This window comes from Glycine max, chromosome 8 (assembly GCF_000004515.6).
Source record: "Glycine max cultivar Williams 82 chromosome 8, Glycine_max_v4.0, whole genome shotgun sequence".
NCBI classification, from domain to species: Eukaryota; Viridiplantae; Streptophyta; class Magnoliopsida; order Fabales; family Fabaceae; genus Glycine; species Glycine max.
The window spans coordinates 44,776,252-44,795,485 of NC_038244.2; the positions used below are offsets into that span (position 1 = coordinate 44,776,252).

The 19,234-nt window shown below is 33.4% G+C and overlaps 2 protein-coding genes across 2 annotated transcripts; one reads left to right on the plus strand and one right to left on the minus strand.

The window, feature by feature from the left end:
* Nucleotides 1-6,210: 6,210 nt before the first annotated feature.
* On the plus strand, nt 6,211-7,441 carry LOC100798752 (chaperone protein dnaJ 11, chloroplastic). The gene has a single exon (XM_014779461.3). The coding sequence runs from the start codon at nt 6,306-6,308 to the stop codon at nt 6,774-6,776; it is 471 nt and encodes a 156-aa protein (XP_014634947.1). The 5' UTR covers nt 6,211-6,305; the 3' UTR covers nt 6,777-7,441.
* A 2,176-nt stretch (nt 7,442-9,617) lies between these two features.
* On the minus strand, nt 9,618-18,732 carry LOC100798228 (enhancer of mRNA-decapping protein 4). The gene is made up of 12 exons (XM_003530774.5): nt 17,909-18,732; nt 16,736-16,785; nt 16,501-16,657; nt 16,171-16,389; nt 14,511-14,639; nt 12,656-14,251; nt 11,888-12,247; nt 11,679-11,798; nt 11,377-11,547; nt 10,636-10,794; nt 10,390-10,515; nt 9,618-10,083 (listed from the first exon to the last, which is right to left on the minus strand). The coding sequence occupies exons 1-12, from the start codon at nt 18,548-18,550 to the stop codon at nt 9,775-9,777; spliced, it is 4,038 nt and encodes a 1,345-aa protein (XP_003530822.2). The 5' UTR covers nt 18,551-18,732; the 3' UTR covers nt 9,618-9,774.
* Between the last annotated feature and the right edge of the window lie 502 nt (nt 18,733-19,234).

Here is a 19,234-nt window from a genome sequence, read left to right on the forward strand (position 1 = left end):
AAAAAAAGAGGGAAAAAAGTAGAACAGACGGCAGTGCAGCGAGGTTTGTGACGTCAGTTATCCATGCGTTGCTACTATGAATTTTTTTTTATAAAAATTACTTTAAAAATTATATTTATTATGCTTTCTGATTGATTAATAATATAATTTTTTATTAACAACATAAAATTAAAAACTCTAATTTCTTTCATTGAAAATATACGTATATGTATGTTGGATACAGATTTTCTGCGGCTGAAAAAAATAATTATATATAGAAGATACAGTTGCCTCTTTTCCCATCTATATTTTTTTTCTTCTTTAAAGTAAATTTTTCTATTAATATTTATTTATGTAAAATATAAATCAATATAGCTGAAAATGAGATGCATGCAGTTTCTATTCAAATACAAAGTGCAGGAGATCTTGATCCAGACATTGTCATAGCATAGCATAGCATAGCATAGTATATATCATTACCTTACCATACCATTGACGAATATTTATTTTCTTGACATAACTTGGTTGGAAAATTATCCTTCCTCCTAAATGATTTTTCAATCAACTAAACGTGGTTAGGTTGGAACCTCCCAATCAAAGCATCCTTGAATTCTTGCATGTCAAGATTGGGTCATGGCACATATACGAGTCCCACCATTGGTACCAAACTACCAAAAGTTAGTTAATATCTTCCTTCCAAGCTATATATCACTACTACTTCTAACCACTGCATTCCCTTGCTCTCTTTTATTCCTTTTCATGCATACCCTTTTAATGAGTGGTCTGCTATCATAAACCTTCCTTCGTCATTTATCACAATGGTTCTTCAATAGTTTTAGTTAAATGTTTGGAAAATATGTTTTCTGATTTTTAATGTTTTCTCTATAGCCATTGTTCTTGATTAAGGATTTGTTGATGATATATAGTTTGACTTTCAAAGGTCTGATTACTCTTATACACGTATAAACAGACACATGTACACTATCCCATATAGGAAGTGATTACATTGGTAATATATATTATAAGTATATTACAGGTTTATTAATTTGAAGTATTAAGTTATATATTAAAATGCATGTAATGATATTTATATAATATTTGAAATTATTGTCAGTTTGTTAGTTAAATTAAATTACATGCATAAAGGGAGACATTAAATGTATTTTCTTATACAATTTTAATTAATATTTTAATTGATAATTTTACAATTCATAAAAAGAATAAAATGAAAATAAATGAGTTATAAAACTTAGATCTAAAATTTGCTTTGGACCTCAAAATTTATTTACACCGTCCTAGGACTTTGTTAAGTGACTTTATTTTTTATATTTAACCCATCTTTTTTCAAATTTGAATCATATAAAAAATTAAAAAAGTAAATTTTTACTTACAAGTTTTAACATAGTTGTATTTTAAGACTAGAATTTAAAATTACTAATTACTAATAACTAAAACAAAATAGTTTCCTATCAATTGGTTTATATACTCGACGGTTAACATTATTTTAAAATAATAATAAAAATTACAATAATAGTTTTCATATTTAACAATATCTTGAACCAAAGTCTTGTTTTCGTTACAAATGCCATGTGCACACATTTTTCTTTGTCTTTTGGTCTCTAAAAAGTGGGTCATAGGTGTTCCGTTGCGTTTGGTATAACAAATATTTCATTCGCTTGCTTTTAATTGTTCAATTATATACAATCAACTCACATGATTGTGCTGGTGCCACCAAATTAATTCATTATCCTTATCCTTTCTCTCTCACTTTCTTTGGGGCTTTAATCCTTTCTTTAGTAATCTATGAGATGGTCATGTGAATTATTATTATATATACCTAAATTACAGATTATCGAGCCAGATCACTAGATTGTAACAACCGAAAGCTATATCGAACTAATGCATTTTTCACAAATCTTCTTGGTTCAATCTGAGAAGTTTCATTTAAATAAGAGAATTAAAATTTACAGATAAATATTAAAGAGGACTAACATTATAATTTTGGCCATTAAATTTAAATTTTTTTTTTTGTTGCCTATTATGTAAATCCTTCTAGAAATCCTGGCATGTGCGAAAAACACTGTGTAGCAATGGGCGTGTAGCGCCCACAGATATATTATATTAATTAATTAATTAATTGTGGCGGTGGGGTCACTGACATTCCGTATATCTCTCTCAGTTTCCAATTGAAAGTCACATCACTGCACAGTGTGACAAAATCATCGAAAACTAAAAACAAAGAAAAGAAAAATATTTTGAGTAGTGAGAAGAGCTTCTAGAAGGAAACCTCTCTCCTTCCTTCACCCATCCATAGCAATTAGCAACAAAAATAATTGATGATTTCATGTATTTTAATAATCTTCTTTTTTTTAATACATATTGAATAAAATATGACGACTTAGCAAGAATCTAGCTGTGACAAATGAAGTGTTGCCAGATCATGCAAAGTTGGTGAATGGTCCTGTTCGCACTTGGTGATTCGGCTCTAAAGTAGAATCTTCATTTTTTTAATTCACATGTCTGATTTGACAGAATGCGACACTGAGTAGCAAAGAATATTTTGTATCATTTTTTTGGAATTAATCTGATTTCAACTTCAACCCTAAAGTTTGACTCATACCTGGAACGACTTAGTAAAGTTTTGTTTGGATATATTGAACTTTTTTAAGAGATTATTTTAGTAACTAATCATATGCTTCTTTTTTTTTTTTTTTTTATCTCTACCAGCTTCCACCCAACATTTGGTACTTGACATTCTTGTTTTAGACCAACATGAATTAATTATATAAAACAAGTTTTATATTCAAATATGTATAAGATGGAATATAGTTTTAACATAATTTATTTCGTTTAAACATTTTTTTATAATAAAAATATAATTTATAATAATTATTTTTTTATTTAATCACAAATCATCAGGTATATAAGTTTATTAATTTTTATAATAATTAACTTAAGTCATACCAATAATATTTTTTATTCATTGATAATATAAAATTTTAAACTAATAATACATATGTAATTATTAAACTCTTCTTCAAAATAATGTTGTCTTTTACTCTTTACTCTTTAAGTGCAGTCATAAACTCGTAATTCCGTTTCAAAAAATGTGCAGTGGTAATTCGACTACTTTCTTGAAATCACATATATATTTTTTAATAAAATCAAAGTATGCTTTTTTTATTTTGAAAAATCAATGAAAAATATACATTATTTTTATTAAATAATAGAAGTAGTAACTTCTATTTTTTTATTTCCTTTGACAAATACTCTGCATAGAAAATTTGAATTGATTGACGGTGTAAAATCTCTACACCGACAATATATAACAATGAAACTGTTTTTTAAAATTATAATTTTTCATTCTCCAAAAAAATTATATTTTTTCATGATTTGATCCAATAATAATAATTCATGATTATTCTTACTTTCTCATAATAAGTCTTCTCACTTAATATATTCCTTATATAAGCAGCTAGAGAACATGGTTTTGGTTACTTTTTCTTCTCTTTTTTTTTTTTTTTTTGAAAGGCGATTCTGCTTACCTAATTATATTATATATGATTTACAACCTTATTCGTTACTAGCTATTAATAATGTTGAGTCTGAGATATTAATTTTCCGATCTTAAAATGTAAATAGCTATGAATATAGCGTCAAGCATTCATAATAGCCTTAGTATATAGATGGAAGTTTATATATTATTAGCAACATTTGTTTATATCTTTTCTTTTTTGTTACAATATCTGCATTAATTACTTTATTCTCTTAAACTTATCCTTTTATGTTTAACGATAGTGAACTTTGATTCCATGCCTAAAATCTGAAAATCATTCATTATTATTTATGTTACGTAGCTGAGTTACAGGAATCACATGACATGCACGATAAAATATGGAAATTAAATACAAATTATACAATCAATTGCAGCTATCATAAAGTGTACGTCGATCACGCGAAATTTATATTTCGGGTCAAAAAAAGGAACCCAGTATCTCCTTCGGATAATTAATTAATTGGAAAACTTGTAATTCTTTTAAAAATAAATTCATATTTTGTTATTTAAAAAGTAAGTTTTTATTACTCGGTCTCATCAAAATTAATTTGTATAAATTTTATAAGAAAAAAAATTATGCACTTACACGATCATTCCATCACAATTATGATAATTTTTTTTTACTTTTATAATAATTATCTTAAAGTAATTTAAATAATAATTTATGATTAAATGAAAATATAAAACTGTAAATAAATATATGTTAAACTCAAATTTTATTCCTTTTAATATATATACATATCAAACCGTCAATAATAAAACTGTAACCATAATGATTAAATATTAACCGCTAGTATTCAAATATAATAAAATTTCAATATTGAGTTATTATACTTTATTTACATATTGACATGTTGTGCATTTTCAAATATATAATGTTTGAATATAAGGTCCTGATGATATTCGATTTTAAAATTGGTATTAAAATGTTTTATAATCAATCATATTCAATATTATGATATTATAGGGTTGGTTTAGAGCAGCATTCTTTTGAGAATTTTTTTTTAGTGGTGAGAGATTTTGTTTAGTGTGAAATGCATTTACTTTGCGAAACTCAATTTTTTTAAAAATTAAAATTGAATTTTGAAAATTAATGATGACAAATGATGTTTTTAAACTGAAATTTGTTGTTGAGAGTTGATACGTCTAATGAAGTTTTGTTCGTGACATAGATGTGTTGAATTGTATTTCAATTCTATGACTAAAATCAATTATAAATAAATTTAATAATCAATATTTTATTGACTTTTTTTGGATCACCTTGCGTATACATTTTCAAAAATATTTATTTTCACATTAAGATGTATATATTTTCAATAAATTATAGGTATCTATATATCTTTGACTTTTTCACATAAATCATGAAGTGAACAAAAATAATGTATTATCATAATTTAAAATATTAGTTATACCTAAAGCGAACTATTAAAGAAAACCTTCGTATAATCATTATGAAAGTCATCGATCATTGAAAAATAAGTCAATTGATATTTAAATCTGTCTTAGACTATCATGATCATGTCAAAAACAACAAGACTAAAACAGCAACTAGAAAGAAAAAAAAAATTCTTTATGCATAACAACCTAAAAAGTATATATAAGTAAAATATTAAAATTGTTTGCAATAATTTACATGTATAGTTTAGTTTACTTTAGATTGTAATGGGAAACAAAAAATTGACAACCCAGAAGAATTTGTCTATCATTTAACAAAAAGGAAGGTATGCAAAGTGCGAGCGTGCCAATTAACAAAAGAAAAGTATTATGATTCCCTAAGAAACACAATTGAAGAGGAATACAAAGCATGCATGAGAGGGAGAGTACCACTTTGAAAGATCATGAAGACCAGCTAGCCCTTCAAAAAAATCTAAATATGTAAAACCATGCATGCATGTCTCTTTAAAACCCAAATGTTTTTATTTAAAGCATTTACTTTTAAGAAATTTTAAAACTTTAAAGTATTTTAATTTATTTATAATTAAAATAATTAGCACTGTACATTGAAATTCTTCATTGTTTTTTTAAAATATAATTGAAGCTTGTATAATTAATTATTTTTTTCTTCGATACTCGAGAGTCAATATACAAATAAAATATAGACAAAAGTCGAATAAATATTTATTGTATTGTTTTCTAATCAGAATTGAGCTTTCATCTCTATAATTTATGTTATTTTTTATGCAAACCTTTACTACCACCCAAACTATTGAAATAAAACTTTAATTCTAATTAAAGATTAACATAAAAAAACTCCATCTAAACTACTTTCATTAAAAAGTCAAAAACTGAAACTAAATCATTAAAAATATTATTACATAAAAATCACAAAATATACTTATTACATTAATAATTTTTTATCCTCCAATCATTGATCTTTAGTATTAGTATATACATTAGGATAGAACAATAAACAATTGATCATAAAAATATTAAAAAAATTGCAAGAAAGTATATGTGGATCCGTACTGTTGTAACATTCCTACAAATTTGGGCTTCTAGAAGCCATTGCAAAACGCACAGCATCAGCCACGTCAGCCTTTGCCATTTTTTTTGTATTCTCTTACTTTAACAGACCCCACCGCACCAATACCTCGTGGCGTGTGAAAATGACTCTTCTACCCCTTAATCTCTCTCTTTCTTTGACCTCTACTATATAATCCCCTTCACCCCACTTCGCCCAGCACCGAAACAACGTTCTAACAATTCTCATTCAAGTTTCACCTTTCGCCGGAAAAAGAAAAACTCATCGCAACGTTTAGTTCAGTTTCCGATGGCGCCAACGCTGAACCTCTCCGCCGTCGGAACTCCTCTCCGTTTCTCCTCCTCCGTCGACCGCTCCGCCAGCTTTCCCCAGCGGAACTCCGTCCGCGCCGTCGCGGAGGAGGCGGTGGAGACACGGCGGCCGGCAGCCAGCCTCTACGATGTGTTGCGAGTCGAGCGAGACGCATCTCCGACGGAGATCAAGTCGGCGTACCGGAGCCTCGCGAAGCTCTTACATCCCGACGCGGCGGTGCGGCGTTCGCCAGAGACAGACGGAGGCGGCGGTTACGTCGACGGAGACTTCATTCAGCTCCGAAACGCGTACGAGACGCTGTCGGATCCGTCGGCGAAGGCGATATACGATATGACGCTGGCGGCGCCGCACGGCGGAAGACACCGCCGGTTTTCTACTCCACTTATTCGGAACCACTCGTCGGCGTTTTACACAACGCGAAGGTGGGAAACAGACCAATGCTGGTAGAGGAATTAACATTGCTTCGGGAATTAACAAAGAAAAATTGTGGATTTGTTAACAAGAAAGAGGAATCTCCGAATCGGTGAGAACTATGTGCAAAAGTTACTATGCAAAAACAGTAAAGCAAAGTGTTTCTCTATTAATTAATCTTCTTGGAAAACTCATGAGAGTGTCGTGATGCCAACATTTTCACGCACTTACAAGATGACTAACGATGTGTGTGTGTTTTGATTGTAGTTAAAAGCTTGTCAAACCGAAAATGACACATTCTAATATAATGCACCAATTGAGAAACGAGTATTTAGTCTCATTAAGATCAAAGATTGAACGTAATTTGTATTTGTTGGGTCTGGCAACTAGGTGTTGGTATAATGGTGTTGGGATGTTTGCATAAACTCTAACCTCAAGTAAGAATCAGAGTTTAAGGTGTTTATAAAGTTGTCATGGCGTGTCCAAAGTGGGAGGTGTCATGCATTCTACGTGAGTACTTTTTTGGTTCAAATGAGAAGTTTGTCATCCTGAATTAGGTAGGTTATGATGTTCTCGGGAGTGTTTGGTTTGGGTAAGAACAAACACCTGATCTTCATATGATTGGTGATATCCACTTCTAGAATAATCATCCCTAACTTGTGGCTTCTTTATGAAAGCAGCTAACTTTATGCATTATTCCATGGTGATAGAATGTCTTAGTCGGTTGCTATAACTCAGTTTGGATGATTCCAAGATTCCACTTCTAGAAAAATATATCCAAACACACCTGATGTAGTTTAGTGGATAATTAACTATGTTAATCCTTAGAGTGTTACTTAGCCTCAACACAATGACAAATTCTATGGTAAACCATATAGTATGATTCATCGGTGAATCACAAATACTTAACCCTCGGATATAATTTAAATAAAAACAACAGTAAAAATTATACATGGGTGATATAAGATTTTATTAAATAAAAGTTGTATATAATAAATTCAATTCTCAATTTTAAGCCTAGGTTCGTAAGCCAACACGAAAACCTATGGGGCAGATTCAAACGCGCTTGTATGCCCATTATATGTTACTGTAGGGAAGTGATGGATCGTGGATGCATATTTTGGTTGTAGGGAACTTGTCTTTTTTATTCCCTTTATTTTTGTGTAATGGTATGGGTTTTCCCTGTGTAACAAAAGCCACCAGTGAAACTAATGAAAGGGGATTTTTTTTTTATGTGCCATTTTCATCTTCTCAATCCACGGATTTTGTAAATTGTCTTATTAATGTTCAACAAACGCAACTACTTGCGAGGTCGACACTTGGCAAAATATATAGATGCATATTCATCCCCACCTTCGTCTGCTGTGAAAATCTCTGTTTGTTGCATAATTGAGAAGGGTTTTGGTTGTGTTGTTGTGTTGGTGTTCCGAATTTAAACAAAAAAAAAATGTGGGTAATTTTTTTTAGGAATGGTAATTGTAGTGTGATGTCATACGCCCATAATTGACATTTTATAATTTTTAATACATTTAAGTTAATTTTTTAAAATACTTTTTAGCTACCGTTCACTTATATATCATTGGACCATTTGAGTAGCAACTTCACCGTAAAATCCGTTCATATATATATATATATATATATATATATATATATATATATATATATATATATATATATATATATATATATATATATATATTTCACATACGCGCACGGCACGTGGAATACTAATGCACACACATTATTCCTGGCCCTTCTTCACTGTCAAACATCCTTTTTTGTTCCTGTACCGCATGGTTGTATCACAAATATAGTATTAACTCCTTAAACCTCAACATCATGCCACTGATCAATATTCCTATTGTTAATTGATTTAATGTGTGATCATGTAAACAACTCAAACACTTATTTAACAAATTCTGGTTACATGAAAATCTATACAATAAATTATATCATCAAATTATAAGTTTAGAGTCATAAACTTAAGATTTAATTACATATTTATCATTCAACTTTTATCATTTGGTGAAATTTACCATTTAAGATATATATAAATTTTACAACTCAAATTTTAAAATTTTAGACATTTTATCACCAAGTTCTTTTCCAAGTGTTTTATCATCATGTAATCACATCGTTTTGCAAAACAAAACAATATTATTTTGTTTTTTTCTTTAATTTTAGTGAGATGTCACCACTAGGTGATAAAACTTGTGTGGAGGATGGAATTCAATTCATTTATTTTAAAAAATATTTAAAATCCAGTTTAATCTATTCAATTATGTTAAAAAAACACTTGAATCGAATAAAATTAATTATATAATTAAATAAGTAACAGTTCATTTTATCCTATTTTTTGTATTTAATAAATTATCCAATTAACAATTCATGGACGAAGATCAGTACAACATTCTTTTTTCATATTTGACTTTTTAAAAAATTACAATTACTTATATATTAATTTTACATCCTCTTCAAAACAGTATAGCAATAAATCTGATTTCTTAGAATAAATATTTTAAAAAATCAATAAAACAAATACTTTTCCTTTAAAGTGAATTTATAAAAAAAATTGTAAAAAAAATTGTTGTAAGTATTTTAAAATAACCATATATAGTAGTGTGCTAAAATAACTTTATAGACATGTCCATCCATAAAAAGATATTAATGGATAAATTTTATTAATTAGATCATAATCAGATTGAATTTTTTTAATCAAATGTGAATTATTTTTAATACATCCGTTATAATCAAAATAAATAAAAATTCAAACCATCTACTTGATAGGTCAATTATAAATCACATTTTGAAATTATTGCTTCCGTATGGAGTGGAGCATTTAAATTCAGTCAAAACTAATTTTGTTGCTGCAGAATATTTTCAAAGATGAACTACCTGTCAACACTGACTACTCGATTTCCATCCTTACAAGTTACAACGAAACTCACTGAGCTTTGTACAAAATTCCAATATCATATTATAAGTTCACAAGGCGAAGGGTTTGCACATTTCTGGAAAACGAGATGAAAAAAAATTATTTACATGTCATAAGCATGGAGTTTATGACATGCAATAAAAGACGGATACTAGAGAGATCAGCTCCAGTCATTGTAGGCAAGCTACGTTGATGATTCAGTATCTGATAGACTTGCTCAAAGATGGATCGTGTGTGCATTGCAATCGTCAGGTCTGACGGATTTATGGCAGCAGCCACATCTGTCAACCACGCAATCTTTCGCGGTGTATCGTTGTTAATATCACAGGCCAATTGCTGCAGAAGTGAAAGCAGTACACCTTGGCTTAAAGGAAGAGGAACCATTGACAAAAGTCCGTGTAAATCAACCTGCTTAACAGAAATGGAGTGATTCTGTTAATACTCAGTAGTCAATATTTATTTGATGAGAAAAATCTAACACAACTTTCAATTAATGCTTATAAAAAGCAATAAAATGTTATAAATTAAGTTAATGCTCCTTCAACTCAAGTTGAATCAGGAGATTTTTATTGCAAACGGTTGTAACCTTATGCACAATTTTCCTTTCCTTAACCAATTGGAGTTAACAGTTGAAGAAGTGCATCCCAACTGGAGATTTTACCCAAGCTGACCTACAGATTGGTTTAATTGAAAGATAAAACATCTCTGGCATACCTGAGTACATAACCAAGATACAATGGATACATCACTTCTATGTAGAGCTCCAATGAAAGCCTCCTCATATTTCCGTTCAGAAATCAACCTAGCTAGCTCTTGTGTGGGATCTAGAGGCACCTCGACCTGATACACAATGCAAAATTGCAAGAGAAATTATTACCATGTATGATTGAAAGTAAAGTTTTCTATTTAACCCCTATCTACAACAACTAAGGCCCACAAGTGATTAGCAAAGTTACCCACCTTTTCATGAAGTAAAGGACCATTGTTTAGCTGGACAGGCAGAGTATTTAATGTGCCAGAGTTTGTTCTTGTAGCTGCGAGCGTCACTAGCTTTCTCTGGCCCTCAAGCACTTCTCTACTCAAGGTTTGAGTAATTGATGATGCTGAATTAATAGAATCCTGCAAAATGCATCAAGAGGAATACTGCCATTGAGATACAAAGAGGGTGACAAGCTAAATAAGAGCAAAACTACCATGTCCAAAAGCTTTTTCTTGATAACCCATCATTTCTATTTAGCAGTGTGAACTAAGCAAATAAGAATCTGCAAGTTTCGCTCAGTATGTTGGTGGTGTGATGACCCTAGCCCACTCAGCAAGTGGCAGTCATGCACACAGATGCAAATTGTTCTTGTAGAAAGTAGCTGCCTTTCGGTTAAAACAGAAGACCTACCAAAAAGCAATTGAAATACAAAAGGGCCTACAATACCGAACTAGAACTAATACCTTCTCATTCAAGACATTAATAACAAACAAAATACTATCATAAAAGCTTGATCTCTTAAATGTTTTGAGAGACCCAAATTAATTCATTAAGCTCTTCTTTTTATGCATCCCACCAGTCAGATCATCTTTTCGCACAACTCATTTGATTATCCATCTCTCTCTAGTATAAAATGACTTAAGTAAGGCATTTTTTTCCAAATGAAAAGGTGAAGGTTGCTACAAAAGACCCCAAAGAAACAAATAGATTCAGTTACTCACCCTTAGTGTCATTGCCAACGAAGTGGGTGCAGATTCAAGGCGTTGCTGCACAGCAGTTGAATGTTCAACCATGCCTTTCTGAAATGTAGCGTCCACTTGCTCAAACATGGCTTTACACGACATCTCAAATGCAGGAACCACTGATGTTTCAAAACTGGATTTGAGTGCCTCCTACAGAAGAAATTAATTCACAGTAATGAGCAAATGTTCCCCAGATGAAATTACAAATACCACTAACTCACAGAATGACAAAATACGAAGATACAGTACACTTAAGAGTGAAAGCAAGGCAAGTGACATACCTGAAGCACCTGTTTGCCAGTTGTCTGAAATTGCGCTTGGATTTGCCTAGCTACAGTAGCTTCAAGTTTTGAATTAACTGATCTATCAAGTTGGTTCACTGCCTTATCACCCACTCCTCTCTATGGCATAAAGTACCAATTAGATCCCAGAAAGACAATTTATTAAGTTCATTCTAATTTTTATTAGATAAAAAAAATAGTGAGCAAACCTGGAAGGACTCCACAATAGAAGAAGATATTATTTTCTCCACAGCAGGAGACATTGCACGTACTACTGCTTGCCCAACTGAAGCCATTTCCTTCTTTACTGTTTTCTCCAGTATCACTGGTAGATCCTTATTCATAAAGTTACTAATCAAACCTGTAACTTGCTGGATACGGTCTCGTAACAACTTTTCACTTTTTGCATTCTCCTCCTGAATTCGAGCCCACAAAGCATCACTGTTGGACTTGACAGCTTTTTCCATGTTTCTCCCTAGGGCAGCCTCAAGCCTTCTACCTTCTTTTGTCACTGGAACAGCAACCATCATTGTCATTTGCTTCTGCATCTCTTTTTGCATTGTCAATAACTGCCAAAATAAGAAGATCATGAATTATTAATGAGTCAAACTGCCCAAATATGAAAAAATACAATTCTTGCAATGTTACTTCAATACATTTTGTTTATAATCTTTCGATGAAGTTAAAAAGTAAACATAAGGAAATGAAAATCTCATTTGGATGGGGGTTTTCTAATGGACAAGTACTTATAGAGACTAAAAACTCTAGCCTCAGAAGGACAGAAAAAAAAACAAAAAAACTGTTTTCAGCATTTTCTGAGAAGAAAAATTCTTGACTATTTTTAAAAAGATTACTTATAAAAAAACATTTTCAACAAAAAGTCCCTTTATACACATGCTAAATTGCTAATAAATTAAAATATAATGCATGATTAGCTATTCATCATCTTGACCAACCAAAAACTCTTGAGAAATCACCTGATTGAGCGATTCTTGCATTGCCAGAATTTGGGGGAAAGCATTTTCAGCAGATGGGAGGCTAGAATTTCCAATTGGTTCATTGAATGAATCAGTTGAATTGCACGCACTTGGAAATGAGGAAGATGGGCCTGCTGGTTGAGAATTTTTACCCTTCTGCCTTTTCCCTTTTGCATTAGGTGCAGGAGATGGTGGCACTGCCACAGATGTAGATGAGTCAGAAACCTTTTCATGGGCATCTTTTGCAAAGTCTTGGAGTCCATCCTCACTGGCATCAAGCGGTTGAGCCAGTGAGTCCCCTCCTGTTGTTGAATCAAGTTGCCCAGGTTCCTCCATAAGGTATGTATCCTCAGATATCGAACAGCATTCCCGGGCCATCTCAATACCAAGATCTGAAGCCTGAGAGCAAAATAATTTTTCTTTACTATCAGCAACTGAAGGTTGTTGAGACCCTTGCCCACCAAATTCATCACTTTGATTAGATCTTGTCTCACCCACCACTTTCACTTCCACTTCAGCATTACCTACATCAACAACATCCTGGATCTTTGCTTCTCCCTCATTTTTCCTATCAATTATATTAGTCTCAGAGGAGGAACCAGCTTTGGTGATCTCAGATGGTGTAATTAGATGAGTTGGTTGCTTAAACAAGACAGAAGGATTAAGTACACTAGAAATGTCATCCTGCTTCATTTTCTTCTCATCATTCTTTGAATCACTATTCAATGGGTCAGACAAGTTCCTGTGAATTGTATCCATTTGTCTGTCTATTGAATAATCATTAACGGGATGGTCCCCAACATGATCACTCAAGTTGGATTGTGGACTTCTGATATCAGAGAGTTTCCTAGATAACCTTGGGCTCAAAGGAAGAGGTGAAGATGGAATACAAACAATATCAGCATCACTACTGGAAGGAGGTAATGTAGCAGGTTTAGCTTCAGTATTTGAACTGCTGATTCCTCTAGAAATAGGTGCCTCAACATGGCCAGAGCTTAAAGGGTATCGTGCCACAAGTCCACCCTCATTACTACTTGTTTGTAACATTGTTTTGGGAGCAGAACTGGCTAAAGACATTTCAGTTGTTCTACCTGCAGAAGAATCTAAAGAGTGGAATCCTTCAACAGTAATAGGATCGCGTGAAACACTGGAATCTGACTTCTCTAGTCCCACATTTTCATATGGCGGAGGCAAGCACTGAGCCAGATCCAAAGCATACTGCTGAATAGCCTGTGTCTGAACACAATAAACCTGAACAATATGTTCACCATGAGGCAATATATCACTGGTCCCAGTAAAACTCAGAATGGGCATGGTCACAGTAAACTCGGCTATATAATCCATGCGTGTTGATTCTGGATTAGAACCATATTCTAAATGCACAGCATATATAGCATTCCTCTGGGCATTTGCAAGTAAAAGCAGACCTGCATGAGACAATGCTGCAACTTGATTAAAGAATGCATCCTTAGAAGGTTGAGCTGAACTCTTCAACTCCAGTGTCTGAGTGCATTTCCATGATTCAGTGTCACTTGGGAGCAGCCAACCTTCGTCACTTGCTGAGACCCAAAGCTTTACTTCCCGATTTTGTGGTCCCTACACAAGGTATCAATTATAATATATAAACAAGTAAAAAAAATATCACTAGACTAGTCACATATGATAGTTCTGTGGAGGGTCATATGATAGAAACAATGAACCACAAACACAGACCTCTGTTAATTTTTTAAGCTTTTCAATGTAAATAAAATTGATTGATTACTGAGTATTATCACAAAAAGTGTACTACCTCAATATTGGAAGACACAAATTCAGATAAAAGACATGATCTACTAATGTTGATGAATACACTTACTGCTGTGATAAGGACAATATGATCAGGCTGGTGAGGAGCAGTAAAAAATGTAGCAGAAAAAACCGGATTCCCATCATGTGGTCTCAAAATCGCAAGTGGTTGTGTCTTGCGATCTTCCCAGATCTTTATCTGTCACATTTGAGATCAGAGACAAATATGATTGAGACATCTATAACAAATTAAACAAATAACAAATAAGCACAACATAGACATGCACAAGGATGTTACACTCAATTGATACCATATTTAAATTAATAAAGCGTACAGGAGGTAATTTTCTCAGCATTTTTTCCCATGTTTCCAAATGATCCCAATCTGTTACACAACTTAAATAAAAATGATAAGGTTTAAAGTCTGTAAAATAAAACAAACTTAAAATAACTATACCACCACTTTTCCCCCAGTTTCATAACAACACTAAGATGTTTTTTAAGTGCATTTGGTGTTATCCTCCTATCAAAATTGGAGATTCACCTCAGTATCCAACGCCAACTTTAAATGCTGACCTTTGTTGTAAAAGTTGCCAAGGTGAAGCTGTAATTTTAATTAGAGAACATCACCAAAAACCTTTAAGGAACAGCTTTATCCAAGTATTGTCAGTTTCATATTTGTTCTTCATTCTTGTCCTCACTACTTCAACGGTAACTGCATCTACTATATTGTTTTTGGGCAATACTTGCATGACCACACTGCCTATAGGAACAATTAAGACAATATTAAAATAACTTCAGCTTCACCAAGTTTCACTGCAGACCAATGTTATCAAATAGCAGTGAAGGTGCTATGGTGTGACAAAATTTGTACAAAACACTATGTAAGGACATTGGTGTGGCAGCTTATGAAAACCACTATTTGTTTGGCAGCCATGGCAGAAACAGTGACCACGGCAGAAAAACACTACTTTTAAAAAGTATTTTTAAAAGGAAATGAACAGTCTCCATCATTCCGCTTGAAAATAATTATTGAAGAGAACCAAATCTTCTATAGCACGCATTCATAACTCCCTCCAGTCACGTAAGAAAATAAATTCTGCATTGCATATTCCCCACCACCATCTCTTGCAAGAGAGTTCATGGGAGTCACCACCAAGCATCTGGTGTCTAAAACATGGAAAGAAATTTCCTTCTATAACTCTTCCTCTTTACTTTCCCTTTGTTTCTTTCTCATACCTTTTGCTTTCTAGTTTATTGTTTTTCATGTATGTCATCATTTTTTCTTTTATTAATCATATCTTTTCATGATTATTATTATTTTTTATTATAGCTGGCATGCTTTCACCATGGTCTGCAATGCCATCCCCCATATTTTTATGACAAACTTTTTGGCTTTCCATCATCCACCATTAATCATAACGCTTCAGAATTTATTATTATTGTAATTTAATAAATCTATGCTTTTTGACTGGTTGTGTATGTAGGCATTGTGTTCATACAAGAATTGCTCATTGCTTTCTCTCTTCACTCCTATCCTTTGATGCACCCACATATTTGGGTGCTTGGTTTTATAGCAAAAATACCAATTCAGGCTAAAAGAAAAACATAGATATTAACGAAACATTCATACGACTGCATTATTTATCCTGATCAGAAAAATGCTTTAATAAACACTGTCATCTTTCAACAAAAAAAAAAAGAATTAATTACAACAGAAAAATACAAACCGTGCCATCTTGTGACGCAGATACCAATCGATTGGTCATCCATTGGCACATCGACAAATCAGTCACCTCCCCGTCATGTGTGCCTACCAGCTGAACCCCATCAATGAGCTTATCCACAGGACATCTCAGAGGATCATCTACCACAAAGGCTTCACCATTTCCAACTTTTGTGGTATCAATCCTTAAAACATGTTTTCCCATACCAACTATCAAAATCTCCTGTTAGAAAAGGTTGAATTAATATAAAAAGAATACAGGGAAGAAAGGTAAACCATAGCTTCAGGTTTTTGGAAATGAGAACAATAAAACAGGAGATTATGAGGCAAATACTTGTTTGTGGCAGTGCCAGCAAATTTGAGGATGTTCAACTTTCTCCTCCCCCACTATTTGAACAGCAATAACAATATTGGCAGTAATTTGAGGCTTATCTTCATCATCTGGGCCTTCAGTTATCTTCCACACGTAGACACGGCCATCTGTGCCAACACTGTATAGAAAGCATGTTCCCATAATTCATAGACAAAACAAACTACGCCATTTAAAATTTTGAGGCTACAAAAACTACCTAGCCAAGAGATGAACATCTTCAGCAAAGAACGCCAAGTCTGTGACCCTCTGACAAGGGGAAAAAAAGATTAATCAAAGGATAAATTCGTTATCCTTTAAATATTTTTGCCATTAAAAAAACATACATAACAGTATAAGTGTGAAATAGGGAAACAACTCACGAGTTGAAAGGCAACAAGCCTGCAAGCAACCTTTGAATACATACAAGAACTCTACTACAATGAACAAAAGAAAATGCTGCCTTTTCACCTAGAATTATACTATAGCAGCACCACAAAGTAAATTTCACAACGAAACAAAGCAATGCTAGTGGGGAAATCCAACATAGAATTGTTCCCATGGCCAATGTTGCTATCTGCTATTTTTGCGTCCTATGAACTTGAGTTGAGCCTCAACAAAGTAATAAAATCGCCATCAATATAACATGTTTGGACCAGGATTATTATTCAAATTTCAGATTGTCCCCCTTCCTTACAAGATTATGGACGCAAAAACAACCTCAAATATTAAAAATAATAGTATGAAATCTTAGTCATTAAACCCATAGACAATATCATAATCTTTTATATCAGGATATTAAAATCTAACCCTTCTCAAAGTACATGATAGATCAACACTCTCTCAAGGGACCTAGAAACAAAAAATTTCTGATTTACATTAAAATAAAACATTATGGAATCATTTAATCTACATAAAACCAACCGCCCAGTGGGAAAAGCCTTTGATGCTATCATACCATATCTGATCTTATAAACAAGCGACAATTAACCATTTCTAAAATTTATCTCCAAAGTTTTAACTGCAGTCGCAGTACTGGTTTCCTCATGTTCCTTGATATTGTGGCAAAACGCAGACAAATGCGTCTAATGCAGAAACCATTGGGGTCACAGACACCCCAAAAAGCTCGATCTTGAGGCGAAAAAAAGTGGTCTTCCTTGTGTTCATTGACATCGCAGAAATTGCAGACAAATGCACCCGGATGCAGCCACAATTGGGGTCGCAGACACCCCAAAAAAACGTTGTTTATCCCTTTTTTTTGTCTGTTTTTTGCTCACCTATCTTATTATCTAAAGCATTGCTCCATATGATTTTTTATGTTTCTTAATTGCAAAACCAGCACAACAAGAATGTACCCAATACACTGAAAACAAACTCAGAAAGCAAAGCAAACCTGAGTGTGGCCTCTGAGCAAGGACCTGACAGCAGTGTGAATATTAAGCACCCTAATGTTCCCCTGTTTCAAGCCATAGCATATATACGACTTATTCACGGCAATCTGCCTCCCTAGAACCGGGTTAGGATCCGACCCGTATTTCGTAATCGGAGCCACCTCGAGCTGGGGCTGGACCTCGCCGGGCAGCCTCACGTCGACGTCGTAAGTCACGAGCTCCCCGGCCAAGTGTCTTCCCTTGGGGACCTTACTGCTGGGGAGGCGCGTGAGGGCCGCGGCAGCGGCGGAGGCAGCGGCGAGGACGGCAGAGGAGGAGACGGGGACGAACTCGGGCGGCGGGGGCTGCGGCGGGGCGGGGGAGGGGTTACCAAGGAGGGCCATGAGGCGGGCGCCGGCGTTGGGGTTGGAAGGGGGAGGGATGGGTTGGGTGGGGAAGGAGATGGAGCGGTGGTGGGGGTGGGGAGGGAGAGGGAGGTCGAAGTTGGGGAAGTGAAAGGGGGGAGGGTAGGAGGAGGAAGGGTTATGGTTAGGGTTAGGGTTAGGGTTAGAGGAAGGTGGTGGTGGTGGTTGGGGGTTGAAGAAGGAGTGCATGTCGAAGGGAATGGTGGGTGGAGGAGGGTTGTGGTTGTTTGGGGAAGCCATTGTGAATCAATCAGATTGAATCGAGCGCCAATTCTCAACAAACAATTCAATCTGATGAGATTGTGGGATTTGAGAAGAACAGAAGAGATCGAGAGTGGTTGAGATGAGTGCAGAGAGAGATCTGAAGGATGGAAGACAATGGGAGGGAACTTGCAAGCACCACTGCTAGAATTTCTGAAACTAGTGATTATTAACACATTTTTATAATTTATTAAAATTAGTATGAAATTGAGTCATCAAATAATTAATAAGACTCATATAATTTACGATTTTCAATAAATTTTACTTGGAACTACCTCTATTTTATGATAATTATTGCATAATAAAAAATAAGTGATAAAATAATTGTTATTTTAGTTGTTTAATATAATATAATTTTTTTAAAATTATACTCTTTATAATATTATCAATGGGTAACAAAATTTATAAAAGTATTAATAATGATAAAATTAAATCTATAAATTGATTATTCTTTTTTATTAATTTATAGGGTTTTTTTATTTATGAAAAAAATTGTAAGACAATAAATATTATGAGACTTGTAAATAATAAAAAAAATGTATCTAGAGATTGTATCGTTGGCATTTCTCTTTAATTCTAACCAAAATTGATACTATTATTTTACTAAAAATGTTGTCCGACAATCTCCAAAAGAGTTGAGCAAAATAGGTCTCAGTTTCGCAT